The 24,110-nt window shown below is 39.0% G+C and overlaps 1 protein-coding gene across 1 annotated transcript in view; it reads right to left on the bottom strand.

Annotated features, from left to right (window-relative positions):
* The window catches only part of LOC103261994 (PR domain zinc finger protein 2-like), a 56,684-nt gene extending 33,029 nt beyond the window's left edge, over positions 1-23,655 (bottom strand). Inside the window, exons 1-3 of the mRNA XM_021713075.1 lie at positions 23,581-23,655; positions 12,751-12,868; positions 10,804-10,907 (exon numbers count right to left, since the gene is read on the bottom strand). Coding sequence (XP_021568750.1) covers positions 10,804-10,907; positions 12,751-12,868; positions 23,581-23,589 — 231 coding nt within the window. The 5' untranslated portion in view covers positions 23,590-23,655. The remainder of the gene's footprint in view (positions 1-10,803; positions 10,908-12,750; positions 12,869-23,580) is intronic.
* Between the last annotated feature and the right edge of the window lie 455 nt (positions 23,656-24,110).

The raw sequence follows: 24,110 nt of genomic DNA, 5'->3' as shown, positions 1-24,110 counted from the left end.
GAACAAAGATAATGTGATTATATGGAAATATATTTATCAATATAAAGATATTCACAATACACAGATGACTGAATACATAAATATGAAGGGAAAATAGTCTGAAACTAAATACATAAAAAATGCCAACAACAGATTTTTCTGAGAAGTGGGATAATTCATAATTTTTATTTTTTTTTTTTTACCTGGATCTCCTCCCTTCCTACCACTGATTTAGTATAATCTAAAGGAGGTGGGTGGGAAGAGCAAGTAGTCTTTTGAATGAAAACCTAAGTTTGAATGGACATACCTAAGGTCTGCTGAATGCTAAAGTCTTTTTCTCCTCCTCCATACATATTTTTTTAAAAGTACGTCATTGTCTCATTTTTATTGAGAGTTTAATATTATATTTAAGAACTGAAATGAAAATGTGTTTTTCTATAATTCCCATCTTAGTTGGTCAAAACTTGGCTTCCAATCAAATTAATTTCAGTGACTGACACACACAAAAACTATCTCCAAAATATAACAGAATTTTGCTTTAATGTAACTGCAAATTATCAGATCACATGTCACAGGCTAGGGTAGTGGGAAGACAATGGAGAACTGACCACAATCTCTTCCTCTCAGACAGACAGTGAAAAGGCAGGTAAACTCCCAACCTGGCTCAAGCCCAACAAACGGCATGTAATAAATCTCTTTCCAGATCTTTACAAGGGTCCAGAAATACTCAGCTGATTTGATTCCAAAGAGAAATACAGAGGATGCCAAAAATAAATAAATAAATACACATTTTAAGAAGAAAAAACTGTATTCAAATTGTAATACTCAATATATACAAAAGATGAATACCAGTCACATTTGATTTCTGCAATTACAAGAGATGCTCAAAGTGGTTACCATCAGTGTCCAGACACTTCTGATTACGATGAACAGCTCTTAAAATGTGTATACATTTTTCTGGCACCCCAGTACTACCATATAATCAATGATTTTTTTTTTCCTGACCCAATATATGAAACAGTACCTTTCAACATGACAATGAGGCCTGATTATGTACTACTGTAAAACAATTTTCAAGATAACTTCAAGATTCAAACTCCCCACTTGGAGAGAAGGAACTGAAGAAAGAGAAGTATCAATATACCAAGCACTGGACTAGGTATTTTATTTTATTTAGCCTTTATAAGAACCGATAAAATAACCCATGAAATATTATTAAGTTCCTTTTATAAATGAGGAAACTTTATAGAAGGTTGGTATCTTCAGTAGAACAATCAAGTCCCCAAAAAATCAGAGCCAGGACTCAAGCCCGGTCCCCTCATCTTTCTACACCAAAATAAAACAGATATGCAGATAGGAAACAGGGAAGGGAGGTTCATATTATGGTCCTATTGAAGGGACTTCTCAACTTGCTTTTCCATTTTTCCTCTTTCCAAACCCCTCTTCTGTCCCTAACCTCCCCCAAGTTGACCAACTGGTACCTCCTTTTATGCCCCTACCACTAAACAGAGACTGAGTACTAATTCTTAGTCAAACAGAATGTAATAGTCATACCATCCAATTTCCATTCCATTTAATCTAGTCATTTTTTGAAATAGTTATAAAATATTCTAAATTCAAATTTTAGTACACATATCAATTTAAATGCACACTCAAAATTAAATCTGCATGCCATAGAGAGAAAGGTTTGCAGTAAAGAACAAAGCAAACTTAGTTACCTCAGGGCAATAGAGTGAGAGTTTTAACTTATAGCCTTCCTTATTATTTACTTGTTACACTGTACATATATTAATTCAATTTTTTAAATAAAAAAAATTCTGATTCAGTTCATGCAAACCATCATTCAAATCCTCAACTGTTCACCTACAAGTTCCTCACTCAATCTCAACTTGCAGTAACTTGGACAGAAATCACTCAGGCATTAAGACAAGGCAATGAAGAAACCTCCTCACACTCTCATGTCTATAGAAGACTTATCTCCACCCAAACCAGCTCCCCAAAGTTAGAGTCTACAGTAACAAAGCCATTTCCACTAGCTGCTCCCTGGATGACCCCTCCACGGCACACCACCTGGGGCTCTATCACACCAACAAGGCAGACAGCACCTCTCGTGGAGGCCCGAGCTCCCATTTCAGTGGCCCTAATTTGTCCACACTGCCTGAGGCTCCTTTTCATATCTTCATTTCTTTTTTATTTTTCTTTTCTTTGAATAGGAGTCTTACTCTGTTGCCCAGTCTGGAATACAGTGGCACGATCATGGCCACCACTGCCTTGACCTGCTGGGTTCAGGCAGTCCTTCTTCCTCAACCTTCCAGGTAGCTGAAACCACAGGTACATGCCACCATGCCCGGCTAATTTTTTGACTCACCAAGTTGCCCAGGCTAGTCTTCAAACCCTGGGCTCAGGCGATCCTCTCGCTTCTGCCTCCCAGAGTGCTAGGATTACAGATGTGAGCCACTGTGCCCGGCCTAGCATATCTTCATTACTCTGGGGAGCTAGTTTTTGGAACTTGCTATGTTATGATCTATACCCTACTTCCACTTTCCCTGACTGTTCTGAAAGACAGACATGAGGTTCACATTTTCCTTCGATGAGTGTCCATCAGTAAACCCTGACTCAGACAACTTTCAGAAGTCAATTCTGGGATCTGTGCCCTTTCCCATTATTCTAAGTTTTTTGGTTTAAAACATACCCCACACTTTGTTAACATTAAGGGAGAAATTCTAAGCAAAAATTAAGAGATTACTTTGTTGGGATTTTTTAAAATTTTGACTTGTATTGATGAGGAAAAATATCTATAGCATATTGGGTTTTTAACATGTCTTATTGATATGTAACATTTGTACCTATTTATGGGGCACATGTGATATTTTGATACATGTACACATGATCAAATTAGGGTATCTAGAATATCTATTACTCACATATTTAGTTTATGGGTACAAACATCTAGTTAGAAGCAATAAGTTCAAGTTGGTAATCTTTTTAAAAGCACTTAACTACAAAAAAAAATATGTTTTTATCTTCTACAAAGGAGGTCCCCATCCCTGGGCCATGGACCTGTACTGGTCTGTAGCCTTTAGGACCCAGGCCACACAGGAGGAGGTAACAGCAGGCAAGTGAGTGAAGCTTCATGTGTATTTGCAGATGTTCCCCATCGCTGGCATTACCACCTGAGCAACACCTCCTACCAAATCAGTGGCAGCATTAGATTCTCATAGGAACACAAATCCTATTATGAACTACATGAGAAGGATCTATAAATCCTATTGTGAACTGCACATGAGAGGGATCTAGACAAGGCAATGTAGAGACCTCCTCATACTGTAGTAACTCTCATGTTGAGAGAAGACTTATCACCACTCAAACCAGCTCCTCAAAGTTAGTAACTACAGTTAACAAAGTCATTTCCTTGTAAGAATCTAATGCCTGATGATCCCTTTCCCCAACCCCCCAAGACTCCACTCCATGGAAAAACTGTCTTCCACAAAACTGGTCCCCGATGCCAAAAAGGTTGGGGACTGCTGCTCTACATGACCATAAGTGTGTTTGGTTGCTGTTAATTTTTGTTTGTTTTTTATGTCCAGCTTCAAAAAATATTTCCTGTTGTATTTACTGTTGTCTATACCAACTAATTTCATATACATCATCAAATCTGTAGTTAAGCAAATCTACGAGGAATTTACCCTCATTTAAAAGTGAAGATAAGCCCGGCTCGGTGGCTCAGCCTGTAATCCCGTGCCTTTGGGAAGCTGAGGTGAGTGAATTGCCTGAGCCAGCGGGTTAGAGACCCGCCTGGGCAGCGAGACCTCATCTCTACAATAAATCAAAAAATCAGCCGGGCGTGGTAGTGCATGCCTGTAATTCCAGCTACTGGGAAGGCTGAGGCACAAGGATCGCTGGAGCCTAGCAGGTTGAGGCTGTGGTGGTCGGGAGCAGCCACTGCACTCCAGTCTGGGTGACAGAGTGAGACTCCAACTCAAAAAAAAAAAAAAGAAAAAAGTGAAGATAAAGTCAGGCTTGGCAGCTTATGCCCACAATCCCAGTACTTTGGGAGGCCAACGCAGGAAAATTGCTTGAGCTCAGAAGTTTGAGACCAGCCTAGGTAACATAGCAAGACCTACACAAAATTTTAAAAATTAGCAGGGCATGGTGATGCACGCCTGTACTCCCAGCTACTCAAGAGTCTGAGGTGGGAGGATCACTTAAGCCCAGGAGGTCAAGGCTGTGGTGAGCCATGATGGTGCCACTATACTCCAGCCTGGGTGACAGAGTGAGACCCTGATTCGAATTTTAAAAAAGGGGGTGGGGGAGACAAATAAAAAAAGGATAACTTCACTTTGATATGAAAACATTTTAATAAAAACATTTAATAAAGATTAAATATTTATAAGTTATAAAGAATTTTATTAACACTACTACATAGAAATATTTTACTTTTTTTTTTTTTTTTTTTGAGTTGGAGTCTCACTCTGTCGCCCAGACTGGAGTGCAGTGGCCGCTCCCGGCCACCGCAGCCTCGACCTGCTGGGCTCTGGCGATCCTTCCACCTCAGCCTTCCAAGTAGCCGGAATTACAGGCATGCGCTACCACGCCCGGCTGATTTTTTGATTTATTGTAGAGATGAGGTCTCGCTGCCCAGGCGGGTCTCGAACCCGCGGGCTCAGGCAATCCACTCACCTCAGCCTCCCAAAGGCACGGGATTACAGGCTGAGTCACCGAGCCCAGTTTATTTTACCTTTTTTACATGTTCAAATTCCGGTTGCTTTTTAGTTCCAAAATTGGATACTTGGAGCATTTATCGAAGATTGTAAAACTGCTACTCTACAGAATTAACTTTCTGGAGGCTACAGACAAAAGTGGTTCTTCAGTATCAACTACTTCGTTCACTTCTCAGATTACTTTAGGAGATCAGAGACTTCTTTTAAGGACTAGTCTAATGCATCACTGGACTCTAAAATGTTTTGAAGATTCCAGAATAAGAGCAATAAAAGAGAATGTGAGAGATAATGGCACATTGTATTCCACTAAGCATAAGCCCACTTAGAGGGCATTTCCCAACATACAAGTCACTTTTATGGATGATTCTACGATACAAATTTTAAAAATAAATAGCTTGGCCTCTCAAGTCCTCAAAGCCAAACCCAATATCCATCTCTACTGGGCAAGCTGCACTCACTGACCCTCTCTTTGAAACTACTCTGAGTAGGTTTCATTTGTTTTTGGAAAATCTCCCAACAATAGACGCTAAACAAATGCTGACTGGTTCACAATAGGCCTCCAATAACGTCTGATTTAGGAAGTAATTTACCTTTGGACTACAGATGTTTAAGAATTCCACACAATCCTAAAAATAATATGCAAAATTTTGTTTATATGTGTACATTTGTTAATTTTCCAGGGAAGGTTTTTCAAAAGGATCCACAACACAAAAAATTGTAATAGTCTCTGGTCTTTCTAATAGGAAGAGGACTGAGTACACAGCCAAGAAACTTGGGCTCCTGGCCAGACTCTAGGACTGATGCTCTAAGACATCAGACAAGCCACTTGAAACTCAGATTTCTCACCTGTGGAAATATTTAGGTCATTTCTAGTATTCCTTTATTCCACAAATGAAAAATTCCATGAGGTACTGCCAGTAGTTTCTAACACCACAAACATCATATGACAAGCCTGGTGTTCCAGAACTTAGGGCAGTGCCTAGTACATGGTAAAAACTTAACAAATAGGTGTTAAATGAGTGAATAAATAAACTTCCAAAGAGAATTTTTTTTTGCAGCAGACTAAGCTGCCAATCTGAGTACAAGTTAACCTGTTTGAAAAGATCACTTAATTTTCTGTACTTCAATGTCCTCATCTGTCCTGCAGTGCCTGAGAAAAGAGGAATGTGATTGGCTCAGCTGTTTCTATGACAACCAATTCTATAGCCATCCCACTTTTAAGTACCAAGTTCAAAATCTGTCAACTGCTGTTAACCACTCAGCCTCTCAGGAAACCTGAAACTAGACAGCACCATGGACACTCCTACTGCTTCCCTTCTCTCTGCATCAAGACCAGGGCTCAACAAACTTTCCGTAAAGGGCCACACAAAAATACTGTTGCTTTTGCAGGCCATGTGGTCTCTGTTGCCAGAGCTCAACTCTACCATTGAAGAAGCCATGGATAATATGCACATGAATGACCACAGCTATTAAACTTGTTATTCATGTACTGAAATTTGAGTTTCATATAATTTTCATATGTCTTGATTTTTTTCCCCAATCATTAAAAAATGTAAAACTCATGCTAACTCCACGGCTATAGAAAACAGGTGGCAGGTTGGATTTCCCTGATGATCTAGACCTTTCTGTGTGATGTTACTCTGATGCCTGGTTTAGCAGTTGGAAAGCAGCATTGACAGTTGAGTAGACTCTCTGAAAAAAGGTTCCGCAGAATCAGCTGGATGACTTCTCTACCTTTTATCTTTTTTCTTCTTGCCTGCAATTTTAACTTACAAATAATTTGAAATTAGAAGAACTGGGATAGCAAGGATGGTGAAACTCACTATTTAATCATAACAGTGATGACTAATTAAAAACATGTTTTTACCTCTTTAAAAAAATTACATTACAGACTTCTCATTACAGAGACAATTTCTCTAACAATTTTACCCAACATGCAATTCTACTTCTCCCCTCCATTCTCCTGACTCAAAATGTGTTGCCTGAATGAATAAAATGCAAAGAGAAGCAGTGAATCATCAGTTGTCATGGACAAGAATGGATTTTTTAAAACTACTAACGGTAGTAAATATCTGTCTGGGGATGGGGAGACACCTCTTATCAACCAGGGTACCTGAACGAAACATATTTGTATACCTAACTCTTAATTGTACCCCACATATCATAATAAAAAATATTGCTTAATTAAAAATAAAATAAATAAAAAATAAAACTACTAAAAAGAGTAATAATACTGGGTTTTAAAAGGCTAGGAAGAAATATATACTCTTGGTGGTTATTTAAATTAGTATAATACTTTGGAAGGCTGTTTGATGAAATTTACCAAAGGTTAAAATGTAACTTTTCTTTTTTTGAGTTGGAGTCTCACTCTGTCACCCAGACGAGTGAAGTGGCCGCTCCCGGCCACTGCAGCCTCGACCTGCTGGACTCCGGCGATCCCTCCGCCTCAGCCTTCCAAGTAGCTGAAACTATAGGTGTGCTTTACCACACTCGGCTAATTTTTGATTTATTGTAGAGATGAGGTCTCGCCAAGTTGCCCAGGCGGGTCTTGAACCCGTGGACTCAGGCAATCCACTCACCTCAGCCTCCCAAAGTGCGGGATTACAGGCTGAGCCACCGAGCCCAGCTAAAATGTAACTTTTTGACCTAACATTTATGCTTCTAGTAATTTATCTTAAGAAGATAATCAGAGGAGTCAGCACACATGTATATACAAGGAGTTTTATACTTTGAAGAATTACTTATAATCATGAAAAGGTTAAAACTATTTAAATGTCCATCACAGGGCCTGGTTAAATAAATCTTGAATTATATACAATGGAGTTCTAGGTAGACATAAGAAACAATGATGTAGATAAGTAGTCGACATAGATATGTCCACAACATATTGAAAGAAAAAAGCACATTACAAAACTCCATAAATTATTTGAGCTCAACTGCATAAATTTCTATGTACAGTGTTTTGTATATTTACCAATGTGAGTGAGAAACAGAAGAAAAACAAAGAGGCAGAGATACAGAGTTAAAAGAATGTTCAAGAAGATTTTCACAGTGATTATACCTGTATGGTAGGAGTTTAATCATTTTTACTTTCTTGTATATCTTGTGTATCTTTTTCTGTATTGTTTCTATTGGTTTGCAGTAAACATGTACATTAGAACTAGATCGTACAACACCAAGAGTGACACCTAATGTAAACTATGGGCCGTGGATGATAATGGTGTATCAATACAGGTCCATGAACTGTAGCAAACACACCACTCTGGAGTGGGACACTGACAGTGGAGCAGCCATGTATGAGGAGGAGGAATGGGCAAATGGGAACTATCTGTACCTTCTGCTCCATTTTACTGGGAACCTAAAACTGCTCTAAAAAATTAAGTCTATTTTTTAAAAACAACAGACTTACTAAAATAATTCTTATTCAAACAATTCAAAAGTGTTGTTCATTAAAGGCAACTTGAGTCCCATAAAATTGAACCTGAGAAGCTTTTATCAGAGGTGGTTTTAAAATACTGCAGATTGCTGGGCATGTGCAGGGATAGTCAAGGGAAGTATTACATGAAGTCCTGTGCTTCAGTTAGCTGCCAGCAACCGCCCCCCCCCACGAGAAACGGATCAAAGAACGCTCTCCTCTTGTGAGAACCTGACTATTCTGTGCATTCACCCTGAGGATACTCTACTGTTTCTCTCCTGTTATTTCTGTTTTAATAGACTGTTTTCAGTGAAAGCTTAGAGGACTTAAGACTGGGTTAGATAATCAAGGGCTCAAGAAAAGCAATTTAACACTTTGTCTTAGATTAGCTTTAAAATGGAGTTCTGGCTGGGGTCTAAGACCCTGTTGCTAAAAGATAAGCTTGTCTTAGGGGCTTTGATGGAAGAACAAATGCCAAGATGAGATTCTGATGATAGCTGTTTCTGTTACACTAATAAGGGGCATTCTGATGCAAGTCTGAGGATAAGACCAAGGTTGGAATAAATTAATGGGAAAATTTTCATTTTTTCTTTGTATGAAATATGTACATTATAATTTATACTTCCTATATTTTGTCATATGCGTACTTATAGAGATATGTCATATCTAATGACTTTTACTTGAAAAGAACAAAAAGACTTAGAGGTTTCTATATCAAATATACATCTTATAGTAAGAACCACTTCAATGAGTTTAGATTTTTTTTTTTTAATCGCAGGAAGGAAAAGTCAGCCTTAATAAGTACTAAATCTTTAAAGCTGACTAAAAAGAACTAGCAATATCATAAGCATCTGCAAACTGTAGCAGTACAGTATATAAAAATATCTTAAATTAATAATGGGGTGTTAACAAGTTTATAATGGAAATAGACTCCCTAGTATGCCATGGTTCCAAATGACTACTTATCAGCAACTACTATCAAGTCAAATTATGTATGAATCTCAGTGCAAATGAAGCTTAAGTTATAAAAAGCACCAGTAATAATTTATATAACATGCCAAACAATATCAAATTGCTACACTGGATAACACAGGTACTATTAACTTAAGTTTAAATTAATGGCATTTATTCAAGATTAGCGTTATTCACATAAAACTAGAGTATGTATTTTCTGGTTTCTTGACATTAGCCTCACTAAAATCAGTACTAACCTGGTAAGCAAATGTGCTTATTTCTCTTGGGAAACATCTAAATTTAAAACGTAGTTTATTTGTAAACATAATGTTGTAGTCAAGACATTTTAAATCATGCAGACATTGTCTTTAGTAATTAACATCATTTTTTTGGTTGGGCAGTTTTCCTACAAATACAGAGCTCTTACCTCAAAAGTGGTGAAATAACATAATGATTCTCATGGTAAATACTCATTTCCTAACCACCCTCCTCCCCCAGTCAGAAGAAGCATTATCCCGGATTCATAAGAAACAAAGAAACTCAACATTACTGGGAAACACTGCCACATTTTCCAAGTTAAGAAATACCATTTACAACACTGAGAAAAATAGCAGTATACCTCAGCCATACAAATGCCACAGAACTTCTTGATGGAAAGTGTCCACACACTTCCCAGCCATATTTTATTTTTAGGCCTTTATATGTTAACGTGTGAAAAACAGATGTGATTCAATTTCAGGCAATCTGATAGGAATGCTTTTCCTCACCAACCAAAAATTTAACTTGCATTAAAAAGGAGTCACACCATGGAGTTCCTTTAAGAACTTAAGAGGCTTCCGGAGGGCACTGACTTGGACCAAATTCAACATAAATGCTGAATTCCCATACAATACTCCAGGGAACAACAACAGCAAAACAACAACAGATTTTTATCTTCACAACTATCCTAATGAAATATTTTATATTTTTCCTATTTTTTAAATTGAAGATACTCTAGCCCAGAGGTCACGCACCCTGCTCAAAGTCACAAAGCTACAGAAGGATCAGAACCCAAGCAATGCAGTGGAAATCTTCTCATTCGCCTCCCCATGAGGCAGGAGAGATGCTTTCTAGCTCTGCATCCACAGGCCTCTCAAGCGGGGCCCCACAGAGGACAGCTCATCTCTGTTTCTCTTCTCAAAAGAATATGCTAATACTCTGCTCTGACCTCCAGGATAGTTGTGAGAACATGAAATTAACAGAATGAAAAACTTTTGAAAAATCAAAAGCTCTATATAAATGTTATATGTACTAAATATATCCAACTCTGAATATCACAGCCACACAGAAATTACTTTCTAAAATACAGAGAAGAACCTAAGGGTGTTTTCTTTGTAGCCACCCTGGAGTGTCTTTTATGGTGTTTATCTGGAAGCCTGTAAAATGACAGACCATTGCACAGGAAGTCAAGGTCTTAGTTACAAAGCAAAACACCCTGGACAAGGCAATATAAAAAATGGATTTGACATTTATTGTTGAGGACAGCCAAGCAGTTTCAAAATACAAAAGCATATATAAATAACAGCCTGTATCCAAGGAAACACGTTTTCTCTTTAATAAAAATATTCTTGACTTTAAAGAACACATTAAATTGATTGTTTTAATTTCAAAATGTTAAATCCTAAGAGAACAGAATAATTATTTCTTAAAAATGTATAGATCTCTAATAAACAAAGAACCAGAATTCTTTCTTACCTCCCACATGTATACATTATTCTTAACCTGAGATCGTTTTTTCTTATCACCAACAAATGGCCCAAACTTTTTGCCTTTTAAAATTGGTTTAGTGGCCCAGACACCTAGAAAATAAAACCAGTATTTTTATTATGTATTGAAGTTATTTTAAAGGTTGAAAGCATTAAAATCAATTCAGTTTCACAAAATAACTACAAGACTAGACTGCCTAAAAACAAGATAATGTTAAATCAACTGAGATAAAGTTAAATAAAGTTAAATTCAGTCCTCAGTGGGGATTTTTAATTTTCTTCTTTATACTCTTCTGCATTTTCCCGATATTTATATTGTTTTATAACTAGAAAAGAATGTTATATACAGTTTATTAATTTTTATATGTAAAAACTACATACCAAAATCACAAATACATGAATGACAAACACAACTGAAGAGAAAAAATATTGAAATAGAGTAAAGCTACAAATAATTTTTAAACTCTTCTATCTGCTTTGCTACAGATTTCAAATTGGTTCTAATGAAAATGAGCTGATTTTATAAAGCGTTAGAAATACAGTTTATGAATCAATATTCCTGAATTCATTTGTTTATACAGAAAAATCTTCCTGACAATGTAGCTGGAACAACTAGCTTTCCAGAACTTCAAATAGCCAAAAAATATGCTCATCCACGGCATTCTTAGGGTTATTTCTATTTTCTATGCACTGACCATAAAGCAAACAGATATGATGAAGCAGTCAGTAATATGGCAGGAATCTGGCCCAGGAATCAAGGGAAGAGCATCACTTTAAGACAGGTTCCCTCACTTTTTTTTTTTTTTGAGTTGGAGTCTCACTCTGTCGCTCAGACTGGAGTGCAGTAGCCGCTCCCGGCCACCGCAGCCTCGGCCTGCTGGGCTCCGGCGATCCTTCCGCCTCAGCCTTCCGAGTCGCCGGAATTACAGGCATGCGCCACCACGCCCGGCTGATTTTTTTATTTATTATAGAGATGAAGTCTCGCTGCCCAGGCGGGTCTCGAACCCGCGGGCTCAGGCAATCCACTCACCTCAGCCTCCCAAAGGCGCGGGATTACAGGCTGAGCCACCGAGCCCGGCTGGTTCCCTCACTTTTGATCTCAGGTTCCTCATGTACAGAATGGGAGGTAGAGGCTGGGCCAGTCCTGAGCTAGGATAGACACAGTCCACTTTCTGTAATTCTGCCATGAAGTACATTTAATAACACTGCTAACAATCAGCTTAGCTATCAACCACTTTCATTTGAATGATATACTATAAATACTCAAATTGCTCACTGAATAAGTTTTGAATGTAAATTTTTAAAAGTCTTTATTAAAAATTTATTCATGCCATTTATATACAATAAACTAGACTATCAGAAGTACATCTTAAAAAAAAGAGTATAAATGTGATTTATTCCAAGACTGTATTTTGACTAAATTTTTATCATTTATTTCCACAGCGTTCTGTCTCAAGATTAGGCCACAAAAAGACCAAACACACACAAGTTTGGTTTGTATTCAATAAGAAGCCCCTGCCAGAAGCATTCCAATACATTCAGGGCGTGTCGTTCATTCAAATATCTATTGAGGATGCGTGAAGTACCAGACATACAGATAAATAAAAAATGAAAGCGCTCACAAGCAATGACAGGGACAGATGTAAAAGCAATTCCAAAATAACGAAGCATATATAACAGCACAATCACACTCAAGTCATGGTGAAGTCAAAGAGGAGGCAACACCACACTGTGGGGAATACTGGGCAGTCACCAAGGATGGGGCGTGGTTGTTGCTTTATTTTTATCATCTTTGTGCAGAAACGCCACATAATAAAGTCCAGCATAAATCTGTTGCTTTTCTGGAGGGCTCCCTACTCCATATGCCCCCAGAGGGGGTGTCCCCGCCGCCAGCTCTTGGTTGCCCAGCTTGTTCTGGGACCTGAGGAGTACTCACCAATCCGGGTCTTATCAACAGCAGATGGGAAAAGCCTCACTTCCTCGGGAAGTCCTCGCAGCACATGTTCAGGGACCTCGGCCAGGGTCTCGGTGGCTGCCACAGGCTCAGTAGCGTTCTACAAGTCAAGAAATAGAAGGATAATAGCAAAAGAAAAAAATCCAAGTCATGTTTTGTTTTGTTTTCTGGTTCAGTAAGCAAATATGCAAAAATGTAACTGAAACCTGAAGCTGGCAAGCCAGACCAAAACCATGATGTCAAGCATTTCAGGAGTTGCTTTGATGCTTGTCTGCAAGGGTCCACAGGAAGCCACTGCAACTTTCAAGCATGTCTATGTTAATCTATTTTGTTCCAGCCACCTGTAGCCATTTCCAAAATATGAAAATCTCTGGCACCATACTGCTTTAAATTCAAATAGAACCTGGCAGCAAAATACAGCTTAAGCTCACTTTTAAATTAAAAGCTACCATCAGCACATTAGCACATTTAAAAAACAGATATCAATACTCCCCTCTTCACTGGCATATACCATGAAGGCCACATTGGTCAGCTGACTCTGCTCCATCCACGCATCCCTCCAGCAACAACCCCCAACTCAACCAGGGCTTGAGTATTCCACCCATGAACACTATATTGTGGTCCCTCAATGGAAATAACACCTTTCCAGGAAAGGTAATTTACCACTGCATACCAAGTCACTAAATAGCAAAGTAACCACAATATCACAAAGTTGCTAAGAAAGAGAGAATTTTATACAATTACTTATCAAAGTTTAGGCTGGAATTCATTGTAATCTTAAGAAATAAGAGTGCTATTAGATGTGTTCATAAGGAAGGGAAAGATTTGAGCCAACTGGTAGCATATGACCGTTATTTTTAAAATAACTTTCAGATCAAAGGAACATCAAGTGACTAGTAACTAGTACCTCATATACCCTGATCTGATGCGTATATCAAGCCTAAATGATGTGTGTATCATGACACTGCTAACAATGATAAGTTTTGTAGTATGAGTCTGTTTCATTTCTCTGCAAAGGGAAACATTTCTCAAGGACTTTTAAAGAAATCTACATAGGCAAAAAGCAAACTCCAAGCAAAAAAAGATTAATTTTTCCCACAACCACGAAGCTTTTGTAGTTTTCAAGAATATTATGTACCAAGAAAAGAATATCATCCAAACTGGTGTACTTTCAGCATTTCAATTTTTGGTTTTTTAAATATCAATAGGCTGCTTCAAGAGAAATAAAACCCACAGTCATAACAAACACAGTCATCTCCTCTCTGGCCAGTTTCGAGCTGGAGGGCCAAGAGAGGGCACGGGAGAGACGGGTTCCCTCTCTCTCACAGGGCCCAGCCAACAGTGTCCACACCTCAGAAGCACAACCCTCGGCTCCTGCTGGATTTGCTACCTCTGTCTCAACAATATCCCCAAGATGCTTTCCAAAACATGCAAGTATCAAATTTGCCCCAGAAAATGTTCTTACGATACTTTTAATTAACTAAAGTGTGAATAAGCACAGACATTTTTCACTTCTAAATATAGTATCTCCATTTTTAGAATTTTAATCTATAAGCTGAATTTTTGGAAAAGTGAACTTTTTTCCCAAGAGGGGAAAGGTATTAAATTGGTATGCATCCTAGTTTACATACCGATTATAACACTGATAAGCAAATATGATAAATTAACAAATATAGGCCAGCGTTATGAGTCCTATCTGCACCGGCCACTCAGCAAAATAAGGGGAGTTTTCTCCTGTCTCGGTTGGAACACAGGCAAAGGCCTGGCACCATTTAACTTCCCCAGGAGCACAGCACGTTGAAAAGACAGTAATACTAATCATGACATTCTATTTACTAAGGATTTCTTCCAAGCAGGGCACCATGCTAACCATTTTACATGATGGACAGAATCTATTCCAAACAGCTCGAGAGGCAGGTACTATCAGTATCTCCCCACACACACAACGCAGGAAACAGGCAAACTCTAGAGCTTAAGCTTGTCACCACTGTCCGGTTTCCAGTTAAGATTCTGCTAGAATATAATCTAAGAACCTCTGCCCAAAAACTTCCAGACTTCCATGGAAATATCAGCAGGAGAGGGTGCGTAGGGCAGCAACGGTCATTCCCACAGGAAACCTGTAACCTGAGTGTAAATTGGAGACCACATGTATTAAAACTTCTGAAACACCAAGAATATAAAGGCCTCGGCAGAGCTGCTATGGGAAAAAGAAATAAGAAAAACTTCCCATGCACTTGTTTACCTGCTTTAGGTCAACCCATTCTTTTTAATTGGGATTCCTTTCCCTAGCAGAGGAAAACTTTTTTCTGTTATTGCAGTATCCTTCACACTATAACAGGACCCAACCAAAACAGGAAGACCTCAATTCACAGTGACCCAATCCAGATGCTAGGCAGACCCAAGGCCCTCCCCGCACCTCTCCAGTTGCTAGAATCTCCACTGCAGTGGCTATAGCTGCAAATGGCCTGGAACATTTCTAGAAAATCAATGATTCAAGTTGCCTAAATAGAATCATCCTCTCCTCTTCTCATTTCTCATTCATAGCTCTTATCACAATTTAAAATAATTATTTATATAACTATGTGTTTAATATATGCCTCCCGTGACACTGCAGTGCAGACAGATGATGACTAATATATTCAATGTCGTATTCCCAATGCTTAGCAGTAGATTTGAAGTGTTTGTTATCACTTAAATACTTGAATGAGTGCATGACTCTTTGTAAACTAACTTAAAGTGCTTTTGGGGGGGAGGGATAGACATATATAAAACTAAAATATCAAGGGTCATCTATCAGGAAGTATTTCCTCCACATGTGCCTGAATTTCTTGATTTAGAGGTAGGTATTCTTCTGAACCCTTTTTTAGAAAATGTGACATGTTCTCAATTTCAAGTGACCAATTTACAAATAAACCTTTGGAACAAAAGGATTTTTACAAAAAATTCTCTCCCCCACACACTCAGAAACTGGCATCTCTTTTATTATATGTATCCTGACAGTATTAAATGTGATATCATACTCTCAACAGGGTCACCTTGGTTCTTTCCCAGATTTATCTACTCAATTAATTTATTAAAATATTTCTGAGGCCTTACCATGGCCCAGGCAATGTTCTAGGCATCACATTTGCCTCCATAAAGCATTACGCTGATGGGGAAGACAGACAAAATCAAACAAATACATGCAATGACACTCTAGAAAAATCAAGAATAAAAAAACCAGACACAGTAATGGAGATGAGGGCTCATGATTCCCTAGACTGTTTTTGCAATTTCTTGTGAGTCTATAATTATTTCAAAATAAAAATATTTAAAACTTTGTTTTACCGGCCTAGGCGATATAGCGAGACCTTGTCTCTACACAAAACCAAAAAAAATTAGCCAGGCATGGTGGCACACACCTATAGTCTCAGCTACTCAGGAGACTGAAGTGGAAGGACTTCCTGAGCCCAGGAGGTCGAGGCTGCTCTGAGCTGTGACAGTGCCACTGCACTCCAGCCTGAGCAACAGAGACCCTGACTCCAAACAAACAAACAAACAAAAAAATCCACTTTGCTTTAATTTCTTTTTTGTTGTTGTTAGTCTTTTTTTTCCTTTTAATTTTTTTATTTTAAAGATGTAGGGTACAATTCAGGGTGAGGTATACAAATGTTCATTACGCAGGTAACCTTGTTGATGAAGTATGCCCCCCCTCAGCAGATTCTCAACTACTGCCAATCCCACCTCTTTGTTTAAATTTCTAACATAGTAACCATCCATAGCTATAAAACACATCAAGAAAAATCTTGAGAACAGCGCTACACTAAGCTGCACCAACTTCAATCTTCCTCGCCTCAGGGCTGAGCAGCAGAAGATGGGGCAGATTCTTTGAGATCAAATGGACAAGAGTGTGGTGATCAGAGTAGAAGGAGAGGGCAGAGGGCTTAATCCACACATTCCTGCCTTATCCCCCCCCTTTCCTGAGTACCACTGTAGTGGCCTGCTCCCCCAAAATAGGCACAAGGTTCTTTTGCATCTGAAAGGTTTCACTGCTCATCTCAACAGAACAGCAAAATATTCTAGAATAAACTAAGATACACTGAAGTGGCTTCGGAGTATTAAACGCAAAGACTTACTGTCAGTCCCATTTGGGCTCCCACAGGAAAGAGAGTGAAAGCAGAAGAGAGTTCCTACTCTGCTTTTAAACCCCAGGGTGATGGGATAAGCCTCCAGCAAGGCCGGAAGATCACCTAAAGGGGCCAATTTGCATTTGTTTTCTAGGCCTCTGCCCCACCCAGCGGACATCTCAGCCTCCTAGAAGCTTGCCCCTACAGTCTTTCCCTGGTAGGATTTCCCCTGAGGCTGAGTTACAACACTCTCCCCCAAGCACAGGTGAGTAGATTGCCTCAGCCCGCGGGTTCGAGACCCACCCGGGAAACTTGGTGAGACCTCATCTCTACAATAAATCAAAAATTAGCCAGGTATGGTAGCGCGTGCCTGTAGTTCCAGCTACTTGAAAGGAGGCGGAAGGATCGCCGGATCCCAGCAGGTCAAGGCTGTGGTGGCCGAGAACAGGCCACTGTACTCCAGTCTGGGCGACGGAGTGAGCCCAGGGGTTCAAGACCAGGCTGGGCAACTTGGCGAGACCGCATCGCTACAATAAATCAAAAAATTAGCTGGGCGTGGTGGTGCGTGCCTGTGGTTCCAGCTACTTAGAAGGCTGAGATGGAAGGATCACCTGAGCCCAGTAGGTAGAAGTTACAGTGGCCATGAGCGTGCTACTGCACTCCAGTCTGGGCAACAGAGTGAGACTCCGACTTAAAAAAGAAAAGAACATATAAGAATAAACAAGTGTTCCATTTAAATTTATATAAGTAACTCCTTTTACACACTTTGCCTGGAGAATTATCAGAAATTATTATATCAGTTTTAAATTAGTTTTAATCCATTTAAATAAAGTACCTAGTTTCTTAAATACCAATCTGATCAAAACCAACACTGAAGAACGACAGCAGTAATGGAATCAATTAAATTCAATATTATTTAATAATAAGAACACCTCACAGCATATTCGTACTAAGATGTATGTTACTGCTACAATAATAATCACCATAGTAATTGCTACAAAGACAGCTAAGAATCACAGAGTATTAAAATACTCAAAAATTGTATGAACAACTCTTCCTTGTTTAGACTTGCAAACAAGAATCTAAGCTACTAATCTGGAGCAAACAATGGGGGAAAAAATCCAACAAGCTTCAGTTTACCAAAACACCATTAAATTGTATTTGGTTAAGGAATGAGTAGGACTACAAAAACAATAAACAGATGGGAATACAAAATGAGAAAACCTTAGATACCATTTTTAAAAAGAAAAGCAGCCAAATTTAGTTCTGAAATACAAAAAAGTGCCTCCTTTCAAAAAGTTGGCAGGTCCATCAAGTTGTTCAACTGAAGAAACTGCCCTTAACTACAGTGTTAATCTCAGTAATTAACTAATGTGCCACCACACTCTTGGTCCCTTACAATCCAGTCTCCACAGCACAGTAGGAGTGATATCCTATAAACAAAAATCAGCTTGTCACTTTCCAGTGGCCTTTAAGGCCTGATAAACCTTGCCTCTGTCTCTCAGACCAATGACATCTTATTTTTTTTTTTTTTTGATTTGGAGTCTCACTCTACCGCCCAGACTGGAGTGCAGTGGTCGCTCCTGGCCACCGCAGCCTCGACCTGCTAGGCTCCGGCGATCCTTCCGCCTCAGCCTTCCAAGTAGCTGGAACTACAGGCGCGCGCTACCACGCCCGGCTAGTTTTGTTTTTTTTTTTTATTTTATTGTAGAGATGAGGTCTCACCAAGTTGCCCAGGCGATGCTCGAACCTGTGGGCTCAGGCAATCCACTCACCTCAGCCTCCCAAAGGCGCGGTATTACAGGCTGAGCCACCGAGCCCAGCTAGACCAATGACATCTTATCCCAGAGTCCCTGATGAGGCCAAGCTCCAGACCCTGGTTTGCTTTCTGTTCCTGGAACTGCCAAGCTCATTCCCACTCAGAGCCTTGCACTTACTGTGTATTCGCTTTGCCTAGAATTTTCTTTCTCCACCTCTGTGTATCTACCTGGTTCCAGGAGTCTCAGCTCTACCATCAGTCACCTCCTCAGAGCAGCCTTCTCTGACCATGTAACCCAAAGAACCTCCTCCCACCTCCACCCAACATCCTGTATCACAGGACCTTGTTTAATTATCTTCATAGCACTGTTCACTATCAGAAATAACCTTGCTTGTCTTCCTGTTTTTTAAATATCTCCCTCTTGCAATATGTAAGTTGCACAGCCTGTGCCTACCTAGTTCACTGCAGAGCCCACAACATGTGGGATGCAGTCTGTGCAGGATGAATAACAGAAGGAATGATTGAACATTTGGGACAACTGAGATAATGGACCTGTGGATGGCTGGATCACAATTCTCAGGGTTGGATCTATAGCATCAAGTGATTAAAAACTTCTTTGGTTACTAGTCTTTAAAACACACTTGAGGCCAGGCTCGGTGGCTCAGCCTGTAATCCCAACGCTTTGGGAGGCCAAGGTGAGTGGATTACCTGAGCCCGCAGGTTCAAGACCCACCTGGGCAACTTGGTGAGACTTCATCTCTACAATAAAATCAAAAATTAGCCAGGCATGGTAGCGTGCATCTGTAGTTTCAGCTACTTGGGAGGCTGAGGCAGAAGGATCACCGGAGCCCAACAGGTCGAGGCTGCAGTGGCCAGGAGCGTGCCACTGCACTCCAGTCTGGGTGACAGAGTGAGACTCCAACTCAAAAAAAAAACAACACACACTTGAAAGGCTAAAACGTACTGCTACTGACTAGTGGTAATACCCCAGATTACTGATCGACATGTAGAATGTCATGATCATAAGCCACTATATTGATAGAAAATGGCAAATATTAATAATAATTTTAATATACAAAGATTCTCTTTGGAAAAAACTAAGTGTGACTCAATAAATTAGTAATCAAGGCAGTTATAAACAATTAGGCCTGTCCCCAAATATTGCAGTTCCCCTCTCCTCCCAGGCACATGATGCACTGCTCTCCCAACCTGAGTTTTAAGTTAGATGTGCCCATGTAACTAACAGTGGCCAATTAACACAAGCACAAATATCATGTATTAAGACAAAGCCTCCATCATCCTTGGTTTTTGAGTGACTACAAAAGCAGAGTCCTATACAGATCCATTGGATCTGTAGCAAGAATAAGAAATATGCTGTTGCTGTGTTACGTTACTAAGATTTGGGACTTGCTTGTTACCTCAGCATAACATACTTTATCCCAAATGATACAGCAGTACAGCACAGTGATCAAGAACTTGGGCTCTGGAATCTGATAGGTCTGTTTGAGTCAGAGCTTTCTCACTTACTGTTTTGAGTGACCACAGGCGAGCCACGGCCACCTCCCAGGGCCTTTATTGGTTCTGTCCACAAAATGAAGGTTACAACCTGGGCTTCATAAAGCCAGGTTACAAAGACTGAATTAACAAGACAATGCCCATATAATGCTTAAAGTGACTAGCATGCTTGTCAAGCACTCACTAGATAGCAAGTAGAACTCTGGCATACCTACTCTAAGCTACAATGAGCATATTTGCATTATAGAATGTAGCTGGCCTTGGATATTCTATAAAGTATTCTAAACTCTTTATTCAATGAAAGAGTCACTTATACAGTTCTGAATTTCCCTAAGGAAGTCTAGGAAAATAAGAAGGAAAGCTGTGGAACATCCCAAAAGTTAAACATCAGGATGGGTGTAGAATGTTAAGGAAGCAAGTAGGACACCTATGATCTGAAAATGGAGAGAAGGGAACATGGGGGAGGTGGCCAGGGCCGAGGAAGCACAGTGAATGTTCCTCCTGCTGCCAACCAGGCATGGGCTCAGATGGAAGAACCCAAGGCTCATGTGCAAAGCAAGCTGGGCTCCAAGTCTAGAAGATAAGAGATATTAAGAAAAGGGTAGGTTTTGAGTGAAGAACAAAATGGAAGAGAAAGAAAAAGAATATGTGGGTCTGGGGGTCTGTGGAGTCTCAGAGCTGGGCTCAGAGGGTGAGCCCTGCAAGCTATCACACCAGGATGGACTTGCAACACATTGATACGACTGAGCCCTGAGCCCAACAGTTCAGAATGCTGCTTCAATAATCAGTGCTTAAAATACTGGCAGGCTTCAATCTCTATTGTTTTCTCTAAAGGAACCGTTTGCAAACAATATGGTATGGCCACATATAAAATCCTTCAGCGCCTAAAACTAAACTGTCAGGTATATTTAAACAAATTTTTCTGTGCTGCTGTCCTAAAGACCATACCCATCATAAGAGACAGATCTGACAGCTAAAATCCATCAAAGCAATGCTGATAAATTCCTAGAGAGAATAATCTAGCCCTAAAACAACCATCAAGGTTTTAATTATGTCAATCTTGTTCAAGTTCAAATTTTTTCTATCTAAACTTTTGTGTAGCTATTGAAACTTTGCAAACATTTATTGCTCCTTTTCAGTGGCTGAAAATGAGAGGAATAAATACAAGAGAGAAAACAATAAACTATCCTAAAATAAATTCTTAATCTTTAAAAATTACGGGGATGAAGCTGGGCTTGGTGGCTCAGCCTGTAATCCCGTGCCTTTGGGAAGCTGAGGTGAATGGATTGCCTGAGCCCACGGGTTTGAGACCCGCCCGGGCAACTTGGCGAGACCTCATCTCTACAATAAATAAAAAATCAGCAGGGCGTGGTAGCGCACGACTGTAATTCCGGCTACTCGGAAGGCTGAGGCGGAAGGATCGCCAGAGCCCAGCAGGTCGAGGCAGCGGTGGCCGGGAGCGGCCACTGCACTTCAGTCTGGACGACAGAGTGAGATTCCAACTCAAAAAAAAAAAAAAAAAAAATTACGGGGATGATTGTTGGAAAACACTGACAGATTTTATGCCATGACATAATAATCAGATGTAAATAGCATCCAACTAGTATTCTCCAAATAATGAAAATATAACAAAAGATGCTGAACATTTTACTTATTAAAAAGTAGACAATTTTTACAATCCAAATAAAAGTTTCATTACTACCAGACCATTTAAATTACACCCAAATAAGAAACGTGTTAACTATTAGAAACATAAGAGGACACTTTTCCACCGATATTGGGCACCAAAGGCAGTCCTCTGCAGATCTGATATTCAAACCTGTCAAAAGCAAAATGAAACTGTAAAAGAACCAAAAAAAAAAGAAAAAGAAAAAGAAATGGTTATTACTACAACTCTTTTGAATGGTGCATGGACTTTTTTAAACACGTTTGTTTGATACCATTGAAATATTAAAGCAGAAGTGTGAAATGTCAATTCTAAACACACTAGAAATATCACTAGCCTAGTACTATACAAGAATTAAGGCATAATTAAACCTAAGGTTAAAGTCGTAGGCACATCAAACAAATGGCTGCTGAACATTTGGATTCCACTTCAGAAACATTCACAATCATTATAAGGCAGAATCAACACTCTTCTACCAACAGTTCCTAGACAGTAGAAAAACAAGCTCCTCTGGGTGACCAGGCTCACATTAAGAATCAATCTTAAAATAGGGAAATAAATGAAATCTATAAAATATATATGCATATCAGTTTGATGGACGATGACTGTGAAAATTCACTGTTCTCTTTTCCCTCCCCCATCTCACCATTTCAAAAATAATTTGCCTTCAAAAGCATGTCAGTAAATCTGTAAGTTTTAAAATAATAGAAACCATGTGCCCCATATGTCCACCAGATTCATTTTTATGATGTATAGTCCTCTGCATTAAAATAAACATATTTCTGATAAAGAGTAATGAAAAGAAATCAAAAGAATCCATTCCAAACATTTCACATCTCTCCATCCAACAGTGGAATGAAGTTATTAAACTGGTCACCTAATTAAATTGGGCTTGTGAGCTCTAGCTAGAAGCACCTGTAAATGATAAAAAGGTGTCCAACATTTCAGTTAGTGACAGACAGAAAATGTTTTCAAGTCTGAGAGCTTTAAGCTAAGGACTAAAAAAAATTACACACTTCATATTTTTAGGTCTTGTCCTTCACATTTTAAAAATGTGAGCTTATGAATTTTTTAAAAAGAAACATTTTTAACACTCACAAATTTCTTTAACTGCAAGTGAAATGATATTGAGATCAGAAAATAAGAATCCTACTCTAGAATATATTAGATCCACATAACTGGTTCTACTTATCAGAACACCCTTGGGGCTATAGAAATAGCCATAGCAGAACAGTTTAATCACCAGGTAATCCCACACTTTCTGTAAAGAGAAACACATCTTATATTTCAATATCTGCCTTCTTGTTTTTATTCTGTGAACAAGTTTTTCAAGGACAAAGTGCTTAAAGTTTCTAGTTTGATCAGCTGCAGTTTCTAAAAACAACTTTCAATCTTCCCTTTTCAACCAATGAATAATTACAAAGTTAAAAGTGCTAAAAATGAAAGATTAATAAATTTTAAAATAAAACAAAAAACTCACACTGGAGTGTGGCAGGCGAGAAGTCAAAAAGAAAGTCATAACCAAAATCCCTAAAAATAAATTCTCTACTCAGAGGTCCACAGAAATGCCAACCCACGCCCAAACAATGCACATTCTACTGCACAAAGAAATGCACAACATGAAAGCAATGAACTAATTAATGGTATTAAGAAACAAAAATGAAAATCTGAGGGGAATGAATGTGTATGTTACTATCTTTTAAAAATCAAGAGCTGGTCTAACATCTAGGTCATGTATTTGTATAAATTCTTATTTTTAAACTCACCTGATTCATTTTCAATTCCTGTTGTGTTCTGTAAAGATACACACAACAAAGAAACTTCTTTGATTACATGAGCCCTAAAAAGAAAAACAGACAATTGTAATATGTACCTGCCTACAAATGGACAGTGATTTAAAACCACATACAGAACTGCAGAGTTTGCTCAAAGGGCTATTTATAAAGCAACTCCTTGCCAAATCAACTTCAATCCATGCTGAGAGTTTACTTCTCCAATTTATCATCTACAGTGAAAAAGATTTCTTACTAATCTTTACTAGGCCTTCATTCTACTCTACAATTGAAAACAGACTCATCAGAATGACATCAAATTTTTGCTGTGGAGTCGCATCATTACTAAGAAGAAATAAATTAGCTTTGTTAGTAGAAACACAAAGCATCACTGAGTACGTTACTACACAATGTAAGCATCCTTCTTTTGCTTATATCAATACTGTACTGTGTAGAATGCAAACACAACCAAATCCCATTATATTATTGTTTTTCAAGTTACTGAAGTAGAAAGGTGGATTTCT

This window comes from Carlito syrichta, unplaced genomic scaffold (genome assembly GCF_000164805.1).
Source record: "Carlito syrichta isolate Samal-C Ts95f unplaced genomic scaffold, Tarsius_syrichta-2.0.1 Scaffold91568, whole genome shotgun sequence".
Taxonomy (NCBI): domain Eukaryota; kingdom Metazoa; phylum Chordata; class Mammalia; order Primates; family Tarsiidae; genus Carlito; species Carlito syrichta.
This window is presented reverse-complemented; position numbering and strand designations above follow the sequence as displayed.